This window comes from Rhincodon typus, chromosome 11 (genome assembly GCF_021869965.1).
Source record: "Rhincodon typus isolate 14 chromosome 11, sRhiTyp1.1, whole genome shotgun sequence".
In the NCBI taxonomy this organism is placed as follows: Eukaryota; Metazoa; Chordata; class Chondrichthyes; order Orectolobiformes; family Rhincodontidae; genus Rhincodon; species Rhincodon typus.
The window spans coordinates 15,501,848-15,512,831 of record NC_063342.1 but is presented as its reverse complement, the minus strand read 5'-3'; the positions used below and the strand labels follow the sequence as shown (position 1 = coordinate 15,512,831).

Below are 10,984 nucleotides of genomic sequence, written 5' to 3'. Positions count from 1 at the left end.
TGCTTTAGAGTAAAGATAAAAACAATCTAAGGCTCCCCACCTTGCACCTGTAGGTTAAGAAGAATTTCATCTGATCCCCAGTTATTACTTGTCACGCAGCTATAGTACCCAGAATCCTCTGCTTTCACAGTGCGGATGACAAAGCTTCCATTGTTAAAGATGCTTCTCCGTCCATCGGTGACCACAGGGCTCGGTGTTCCATTACTAAACCAGAAGAAAACAGAGAGATTGGTCTGACTGTGCACAAAAACAACCATAAGTAGCACAAACTGTGAGACAAAACCTGGTTCGACTCATTGGAGATAATATTCAGGGAGTGTTAGAAACAACTCCTCTTAGCTGCCTCCTCACCAATCAAATGGGGTGATGCAGTGGCTCAGTGGTAAGCGCTACTGTCTCATGGCTTCGCAGATCCGGGTTCAATTCCATCCACAGGCTGCACATTCTCCCCATGTCTGCTCTGGTTTCCTCCCACAGTTCAAAGGCATGTAAGTTATGAGGATTGGCCATGCTAAATTGCCCATTGTGTCCAGGGATTGTCAGGCTAGGTGGATTAGCCATGGTAAATCCAAGGTTATAGGGATCGGGTGGGGGGAGTGGGTCCAGGTGAGATGCTATTCAGAGGGTTGGTGTGGATTTGATGGGCTAAATGGCCTACTTCCATACTGTAGGGCTTTTGTGATTCTGTGAATTTCTTCATGCCTTGCTCCCTTCCTAGCACCCACCTGACTGGTCCTGGTGAGTATGATCCCACTCACTTTGGTCCTGAGGGCTCCTGCCTGGTTGTAGTCCCAGCATTGGACACCGATATCAGGCTGGTGATTGCTTGGTGACGGTCAAGTCCAGTCAGGGGACCCAGAAGTGGACAAGGCAGGCTTGAACCCCATCCCCAACTTTCTGAATAGGAGGCAGGGCCACCGCTGCCTACTAACCAGTCAGTCTATGTGCGAGGGCATGTATTGGCCAGTATTCATCGCCCAGAAACATACATGTGCTTCATTTGCAGTGGTTATGTCCCTAGCTGGGTGCATGTTGAAGCTGGCAGCTTCCTATGCTGGGTGTAGACTCTCCACTTACCTGTTCTTCATCCATTTGATTGTAGGGGCCGGGTCCCCAACTGCTTTACACGGCAATACGATGTCTCGCATCCATGGTGTTGTCACGGTGCCGCTGAATGTCAGGATCCGGGCTGGTGCTGGTAACAACCACAACAGCAAGTTAAAACCTTCCCCTGGTTAAAGGAATCAAAGGGTTTGGCGACAATGTGGGAATGTGTACTGAGTTGGATGGTCATCCATGATCAGATTGAATGGCAGAGCAGGCTTGAAGGGCCGAATGGTCTACCCCTAGTTTCCAAGCTTGTAACTTTCATCCAAGCATAGAATTAAAGTTGACACAGAAGCCATCAGCAACATCAAAGGTAGATGAGGCCCTTCATTAAGAGAATGAGAGATGGCCAAACTGAGTGTTGGGTTTTTCATGGGGTGTCAATCTCACAGACTGTCACATTGCTCCTTTCTTTACAAAACAAGAGAGCTCTGCCTTGCTGACAGGAGAGTCTGATCAGGGATACTTCAGAAATGGAGAGCTGTAATTCCATTCTGAAACACTGTCATTTGCAAAGAACAGCTGGGAGCAAGGCAAACCATTCCCCAATTTTTCACAGCTGGCAGCTGCCAGATTCTGAAATTTAAACATGCAGTATCCCACACAGCCACATTGTCAACTGCTGTCAAAGTGTAAGTACGTAAGGTAGTTGTGAGGTTAGGCCAGGTGGGTAATAGAGTAGGGGACCAGGTAATTAAGGTACAAGGTGGATACGTAGCCAGAAATAGGATGTCAGGTGGGTACAGTGCTACGGGATGGGGTAGAGCTAGGTAGGATGACAAGGGGATCAGGTGAGTGTGCGAGCGTTCAGGGTAGGGGAGAGATAACAGGGCTGGACAGTTGGGGGAGGGGTTGGAGTGGGTATTGTCACAGCAGCTGAGGACGGTGCTGGGCCCAACAGCAGCACGAGTTGGGGTCCTCATGGGCAGGTAGTGGAATGGGGTTTCAGGGTCAGGGTCTGTATGAGGTCTGGAGTGGGTTGGGGTGTCAGATTTTTTCTTTATTCATTCGCAGGATGAGGGCATCACTGGCTAGGCCAGCATTTATTGCCCATCCCTCATTGCCCAGAGGGCAGTTCAGAGTCAACCACATTGCTGTGGTACTGGAGTCACATGTAGGCCAGAACAGGTAAGGATGGCAGTTTCCTTCCCTAAAGGGCATTAGTGAACGAGCTGGGCGTTTCAAATAATCGACAATAGATTCACGGTCATCATTAGATTCTTAATTCCGGATATTTTTATTGAATTTTAATTCCACCATCTGGTGTGGTGGGATTCAAAACCCATGTCCCCAGAACATTGTCTGGGTCTCTGGTTTAATAGTCCAGCGATAATACCACTAGGCCATCGCCTCCCTATTTGGATGGAGGAGGGGCGAAGTCCCAGGACAGCTGTAATACCAGGATTTCAGCTCCACAGTAAGGAAGATTTTCAAGTTGTAGGGGGAATGTGGAGGGTACCAGAGGAGGTAATCTGTCCCCTGGCAAGAGTGCTGGGTACAAGTCGGGGTTAGGTTATGGGTGGTTGGTCCAGGGATGTATGTATCAGATCACAGGGGTGTCAGCTCAGGGTCTGTGGGGGTGGTGGGGTGTGAGGATCTGGAGGAGGTGCAGCTGGGGTATGTGAGATAAGTTAGGGTTTCAATTTAACAGTCACTGAGGCATTGGCTATTTATGGTGAGGCCATATGGGTAGAGATCAGGAATATGAAGGATACAATCATTTTGATAGAATTGTACTATAGGCCTCCAATAGCCAGGGGGAGATAGAGGAACAGATATGTGGACAGGTTATAGTAAAATGTAAAAACAACAGGGTTTGTTGTGGTAGGTGATTTTAACTTTCCCTGTATTGACCTGGGACTCGTTTAGTCCTGGGGCTTGGATGGGGAGAGTTTGTTTGGTGCATCCCGGATGGTTTTTGGAAACAGTATTTAAATAATCCAAGTAGGGCAGGGGTCATACTAGACCTGGTATTGGGAAATGAGTCCAGCCAGATGACTGAAGTTTCAATTTGGGAGCTTTTCAGGAACAGTGACCACAATTGTGTAACATTTAAGTCACTTCGAGATGAGGATAAAAGTAGTCCTCGAGTGAAAGTGTTAAAATGGGGCTAAGGCTAATTACAACAATATTAGGCAGGAAGTCAGAAATGTAGATTGGGGGCAGCTGTTTGAGGGTAAAAATACACTTGGCATGTGGGAATCTTTTAAAAGCCAGTCGATTAGAGTTCAGAACCAGCACGTTCCTGTGAAAATGAAGGATAAGGACTTGCAAGATTCAGGAACCTTAGATGACAAGAGAAATTGTGAGCTTAGGGTGTTATGGTGATAGGCTAGGTGGGTTAGCCATGGTAAATGTGGGGTTGCAGGGATAGAGTGGGGACTGAATTTGGAAACGATGCTCTTTGGAGGGTTAGTGCAGACTCAATGGGCCGAATGGCCTCTTTCCGCACTAGAGATTTTAAGGGCCTTGAATGCAATGCCAGAGGAGGTGATGGAAGCAAATACAAAAGCAATGTTTAAGAGGCATCTTGACATACATGAACAGACAGGGAAGAGATTTTTAATTTAGAAAGGCATCATATGTCAGCACAGGCTTGGTGGGCCGAAGGTCCTGTTCCTGTGCTGTACTGTTCTTTGTTAACATTTCCGGAGTAACTATTTACATAACTGCAGCAGTAAGTAGGTTGATGCATTTGGGATCTGCCCAGCAAGCTAAAGCACAAAACTCCTTCCTAATCTAACCTCCAATAAAGGGCCTGCGTTATACACACATGGCCCGTAAAATCCTAAAATTAATGGAAGTGGCATATAAAAAAAATCCACCGGGAGAGTAGATCACTTTTCAATTTCTTCTGGACATAGGCCTTCAAACAGTAGGTGGGGAAAGATTATTTCTGCAATGTAGAGAATTCAAACACAGGCTGGGCTGGGAAGGTCATACTAAGGATCACAAATTATTATTCTTTCTTGGGATGTGGGCATCACTAGCAAGGTCAGTATTTGTTACCCGTCGCAACTGACCTTGAACTGTGTGGCTTGCTCAACCATTCTGGGGCCATTGCTGTGGAGCTGGAGTCACATGCAGACTAGACTTCTGCTGCCTCACAGCACCAGCGACCCAGGTTCAATTCCACCCTCGGATGTCTGTCTGTGTGGAGTTTGCACATTCTCCCCGTGTCTGAGTGGGTTTTGCTCCGGTTTCCTCCCACAGTCCAAAGATGTGCAGGCTAGATGGATTGGCCATGCTAAATTGCCCGTAGTGTTCAGGGATGTGTAGATTAGGTGAGTAACAGCAGTATGGGGCTGGGTGGGATGGTCTGAGAGTTGGTGTGGACTTGTTGGGCCAAAGGACCTGTTTCCACCCTGTAGGGATTCTATGATATGAACCTCAGCTAGCAATGTATAACTAGACCTAGTATATAAGAAATCAGACTTGTACAGCATGGAAACATCACAATGGGGGCTTGTTCATGTAGGATGGAGGTTTAAATCTCACCAGTGCCAATCTGGAATGTTACCTTTTGCCAGTGGCTCCACTGTAATAATCTCACTGGAGTTCCCTCTTCCTGCTGCAGTAATTGCAACAACCCAGATGCTATAATGGCGATTTTGGCTGAGGTTGGGAATGCGGTAATAAAACGAGTCCGGTGAGGCTTCAAATTCACTGATTATCTGGGAAGGAAAACAAAGCCACTTACTGGTGCCTCACAGAAACCGAAGGTCAATTAAAGTGTCAACTTTTCACTGCGCTTTGTCAATCAATTGAAAAGATACTGTTATCCAGCAATAAGATCCCTCATGCCTGTGACATGTCTAATTCTGGAGGGCCCCGGTGTGTTGGTAGTTTGTAAATCAACATTGTTTTTGCTGTGGAACAGAAAGTTTGGTGGCTGCTGATTCCCACTTGGGCTGAGTCCACACTATCTGACATGCCCTCAAGGTCAGTGTGAGTGTCAATGCCGACAAACAAACAAAACAAAGATACCTGGTTTTACGAGTTCCATTCCCTGGAATCAAAGAGCCTGAAGGATTATTTAATCAAAGATTTCAACAGATTGAAGGGATTTGGGAGCATCCCTGATTTTTATTGTTCTGTGCTTTCAGAAACTCTCAATTCCCTCTCAACACTTTGCTTCTCTATATCTTGCCTCTTTTAGGTTGCTCCTTTAAGACTCATCTTTCAGAACAAGCTTTCACTTAACTGTCCTAATACCTTCCTATCTGGCTCCATGTGAAATTTGTTTTGATCATACTCCTGTGAAACACCTAGAGACATTTTACAATGTCAAAGATATTATAGAGATGGCCACAGTTCTTAAAGTTCCAGAGAGGATATCCCAAACTTCCAATCTCTGGAGTGAGGAGGGATGAACTGACTTCATTTTTATCTTTATTTATCCCTCTTGGTTGCTTACCACAGGTTTAATTTATAAAGGATTCCCTCTCTTGTAGGTTCCTCTCTCCAAAATCAAATGAATTTATGTTTTAAAGTGAGCCAATTTTATCAGGCTCTCTTGAGTTAACAAAATAGTGAGTTTATCAATTACTAAATGTAAGAAGCAATAATAATGTACTACACACACACACACACACACACACACATTACTTGAAGAGAGAAAGATGTACTGGTTGGTCTCTGGGTCATTCGTGAAGAGTAGATGGTGGGACAGAGTTTGGCTAAGTGGCTTATTTTTGGCTTTTCTGAAATGTTACTGAAATTTTAAAACATTTTGTTCCTTTCCTATAGATGGTGGCTGCTGACTTCTAGCGCTTAGAGAGAAAGATTCCCTTTACCTGCAATGCAGCTTAATTTAGATGAATGTGATGTGCTGCATTTTGGACGTCAAATCAGGCCAAGACTTATATACTTAATGGTAAGGTCGTGCGGAGTGTTAGTGATCAAAGAGACCTTGGAGTACAGGTTCATAGTTCCTTGAAAGTGGAGTCACAGGGTAGATAGGATTGTGAAGAAGACGTTTGGTACGCTTACCTTTATTGGCTAGTGCACTGAGTGTAGGAGTTGGGAGGTCATGTTGCAGCTGTACAGGACATTGGTTAGAACACTTTTGGAATACTGTGTGCAAATCTAATCTCCCTGCTATAGGAAGGCTATTGTGAAACTTAAAAGGGTTCAGAAAAGATTTTCAAGTATGTTGCCAGGGTTGGAAGGTTTGAACAATAGAGAGAGGCTTAATAGGCTGGGGCTATTTTCCCTGAAGCTGAGGGGTGTTATAGAGATTTATAAAATTATGAGGGGCATGGATAGGGTGAATAGACAAGGTCTTTTCCCGGGGTGGGGGAGTCCAAAGCTAGAGGGCATGGGTTTAAGGTGAGAGGGGACAGATTTAAAAGGGACCTGAGGGGCAACTTTTTCACGCAGAGGGTGGTGCGTGTATGAAATGAGCTGCCAGAGGAATTGGTGGAGGCTGGTAGAATTACAACATTTAAAAGGCATCTGGATGGGTATATGAATGGGAAGGGTTTAAAGGGATATGGGCCAAATGGTGGCAAATGGAACTAGATTAATTTAGGATAACTGGTCGGCATGGACGAGTTGGACCGAAGGGTCTGTTTTTGTGCTGTACATCTCTCTGATTCTATGACCACTGGGTCGTTCATTCACTGTGACTTTCACAGCAAACCAGTGTACAAACCCAGTCTTGTAACAGAAGTACCTCAGCCCACTGGCATACATGAACACACAACAAAAAAATCTGGAATTAAGAGTTTAATGACGACCATAAGTCCATTGCTGATTGTTGGAAAAATTTGTTCACTTATATCCTTCTAGGAATTTGCAGAGTCTAGGGGAGAATGGGCTTTTCATTCCTGTCCTTGTGTATTATAATAGGGGTTTTGTGGAGTACATACTCATCTGGAGTATGAACACCAGCACAGATTAGAAAAGTCAACAGACTTGTTTCAGTGATGTACATTCTAAACGATTCAGTGTAGCAACATACAAGGCTTGGTCCTCTATTAACACCAGTGGAAAGTTTTTCAAGGGCCTGGAGGGTGGGTTTGGGAGGAGGCTGGAGTTACCCAAAGTCACATAAAACAGGGAAGTGTTTCCTGTTAGTGATTCCTCCGTTTCTCACCCCAGACCTGTTGAGTATTGTGAAACATTTTCTGTTTTTATTAAAGGTGTATTCTGTGCCTAGCAACCTGATTTCAGCTAGAACAATGATTGGTAAACATGTCAGGAACCCAGTGCTTGACATAAAACCACCCTGTACAATACTGGCACTACAGAAACATATATGAGAAGGACCTTGCTGCTTGAGGATGAGAAAGGCTGAATAGTTTAAACTCAGCTCATGTTTTTCTCGATTCCTTTTTGGGATGTGGGCGTCGCTGGCTGGTCAGCATTTCTTGCCCATCCCTAATTGTTCTTGAGAAGGAAGTGGTGAGCTGCCTTCTTGAACTGCTGCAGTCCTCCTGCTGTGGGTTGACCCAAAACGCTATTAGGGAGGGAATACCAGGATTTTGACCCAGCAACAGTGAAGGAGCGGTGATACATTTCCAAGTCAGGATGATGAGCGGCTTGTAGGGGAACTTGGAGGTGGTGGTGTTCCTATATATCTGCTGACCTTGTCCTTCTAGATGGAAGTGGTCGTAGGTTTGGAAGGTGCTGTCTGAGGATCTTTGGTGAATTTCTGCCGTGCATCTTGTAGATAGTACACACTGTTGCTACTGAGCATCGGTGTTGGAGGGAGTAGATGCTTGTAGGTGTAATGCCAATCAAGCGGGCTGCTTTGTCCTGGATGGTGTCAATCTTCTTGAGTGTTGTTGCACCCATCCAGGCAAGTGGGGAGGATTCCATCACACTCTTGACCTGTGCCTTATGGATGGTGGACAGACTTTGAGGAATCGGGAGGGGAGTTACTTGCTGCAGTATTCCCAGCTTCTGGCCTGCTCTTGTAGCCACTGTGTACATTGCTGCTGTTTGATAATTATGAAAGGAGCCAACCTCACGAATCACCAAGCTCATTAATTTATACCCAGTTAAGCTGCCTACTACACAGAAGTGAGGGCTCTTGCTTTGTAGTGCAAAACAGTGCTCAGCTTTTTGAGATCACAACGACTGAATAAAAAAACAGGGGGAGAGTACTTAATTCTGCCTGATTGTATTACCAAACAACCCCAGCAAACTTTACAGGTACACAAGATATTAAACAGAGAAATATATCAACATAACTTGAGACAGGGGAACTTTGGTGAAAGCTGAAATCAGTTCTCCTATCATGAAGAAATCTTCCTACAGGGAATTCAACCCACAAAGTGTAATTCCAGCTGATGTTGCAGGTGCAGGGATGATGATTCATTCAAGAGGGTTCTATAATGGGATGGTTGGATATGGACAGATGAGTTGAAATGATTTGCCTTCAATGCCCAATGAATGAAATTCAAAAGAAGTTAGGAGTATTAGTTACTCATGAATGCAGCAATGGTACAGTCTGACTCAGCATAGAGTAACGTAGATTTTTGTCCACTGATGACAATGAAAACAGTGTTCCCTTTTAGATGAACCAGACATCTAAGGTAGGCAAAGGGTTAAGAAAACAGTAAATAATTAATCAAGGACCTTACTAATTTATGCCCAGGTAGGCAGCGTACGACACAGAACTGTAAAATATTCAGGCTCGTGAAGAACTCAGCATGGTTATATGTTACAAAGGATAGGCTTGGGAAACATACTGTGGCTGTTTGTGATGTGAGGAATATATAATTCCCAATGAAGTGTACAACCTTTTTCATTTATATAGTGACTTCAACTGCATAATGCACTCCAGGCTGCTTGACAGATATGTTATCATAGGTTATTGGACACTGAACAAAATAAGGAAATGAAGGATTGACATTTTTTTATTCATCGATATGATGTGGGTGTTGATGTCAGACAGCGTTTATTGCCCATTTCCAGTTGCCCTCAAGAAGTTAATGGTTGTGTTGTTACATCTGCCAGCCAGTACTCCATATACCTTTAAGAGACATGTTCATTAGATCGGCACCATATCATAACATACAACCCAAGGATAAAAAGATCTATGTTTCCATCTTAACTGGGACCATTTGGTGCATGACATGCTGATGGAAGCTTACAACTCTTTGAAGTTCCTATGACTGTAATATACTTCTATGTCAAGAGCTGTAACAAACACCTATTGAATCTTTTATTAATATGTTACCCATATTTATTTCTTATGTTATAGAATCTAACAACGTTTGCAGCATCAGATACAAACACCCTCTTGGAGGAAAAAGCCTTCAACGCAATGAAAGATCACAGTGGTAAAGCTGTAAAGTGATTTATAAAAGAGTCTGAGTTCTTGGTGGCAGACAGATGGAAGCTCTTCTGAAGATCAGACAGCCCTAGGCGTGAAAGCATTTAGAAAACTAACAGCACCGAGTCCTCTCAGTCGAGATCTTCAGATTTAAAACAGAGAAAGGCAGACCTTTTTTCTGCTTGACGTACAAGTCCTGTCAAGCTAGAAGCCCTGTCTCTCACAAAGAAAATTCAGCCTGCTTTCCTATTTAAAAGTCATAAAATGGCAGTCAAAGGCTGCTCTCATTTTAAATACAGCACCCTCCTGATCGAACTTACAGCTTTTAAACTCTAAAATGTATTGTGCTAAGCTAAGGTAGTCTACCTGTGTGCTGAAGTTGGTTATTTTCACCAGCTTGTTTCCTCATTTCGCCCACCAGAACAGAAGGAAATAATTTGCAGAATTAGTACATCCAGTCTCTCCGTGGACAAAAAGGGAGATCCAGAAATGGTCTGGGAAATATTCAAAGTCCAGCTCAAGGCACAAATTAAATTCAGGTTTAACAACTTTGAACTATTTCATTCACAGAATCTCCAGGAGTCCAATTTTGTGAAAGACAGGAGTGTGATTTCTTTGATACTATTGATGCTTTGCTTGAGGATAGACACAAGCAAGAAATCATAGTAGGCCCACATGAATTACACACTTTAGGTACAACCACCTCTGTTGCTATGATTAATAAAGTGCACCAAATTAACAAGATATGTCACACGTACCCAAAAGCTGTTCACCATTTATTCATATCTGCAAAGCATGTGACACCGAGTGACATTGAGCACACACGCACAGAAAATCCAGGACCAAAAGCAAAACCAGATCCCACAACAAAATGCAGGTGACCAACAAGACAGCACAGCACCTCAACACTGGCAGCAAGGCAAGTCTTAAGAGTGTGTACCAATGCAAACACATCATTGAGGTGCAAAATCAAATGTGCGAAAGGTAAGTTATGGAAGATGAAGCTTTCCATCTTGTTATCTCACACACCATGTCAATGGTATAAGGTGATGAGAAGCTTTTAAAACCATTAAGATCATATGTCCTGAAAAGATAGATTTACACACCTTAAAAGGTAAAATCAACACAGTAGCTAGTACCAAGATATTAACACTATACACTCTGAAATACATATACTTTAGCAAATGGCACTCTATATTACTCCCTATGACAGTCAGTCTCATGGCATGTAACAGATTACTAATTCTGTGCATTGGCACAATCACAATGCAGTGTTAATACACAAATTCACTTTGGCTTCCCAAATTTTTCAACCTGCTGGGTCCCAATGGTCCAGCAGTAGCAGATGTGCACTATGCACATCAATGCACAGATATCAGTAAGGTCAAGATTCATGAGATTCAAACCACACCCACTGTGGTGGAACAGACCAGGCATGACTTAATCAAATCAATCAAATTTAAAGACACTCTTAAGGTAAGTCAGAGATAGTAGGAACTGCAGATGCTGGAGAATCTGAAACAACAAGGCATAGAGCTGGATGAACACAGCAGGCCAAGCAGCATCATAGGAGCAGGAAGGCTGACGTTT

At 43.8% G+C, this 10,984-nt stretch overlaps 1 protein-coding gene across 1 annotated transcript in view; it reads right to left on the bottom strand.

Annotated features, from left to right (window-relative positions):
• The window catches only part of LOC109910887 (Down syndrome cell adhesion molecule-like), a 490,591-nt gene that overhangs the window by 57,165 nt on the left and 422,442 nt on the right, over positions 1-10,984 (bottom strand). The window contains exons 21-23 of the mRNA XM_048603034.1: positions 4,628-4,781; positions 1,078-1,195; positions 41-204 (exon numbers count right to left, since the gene is read on the bottom strand). Of these exons, the coding sequence (XP_048458991.1) occupies positions 41-204; positions 1,078-1,195; positions 4,628-4,781 (436 nt within the window). The remainder of the gene's footprint in view (positions 1-40; positions 205-1,077; positions 1,196-4,627; positions 4,782-10,984) is intronic.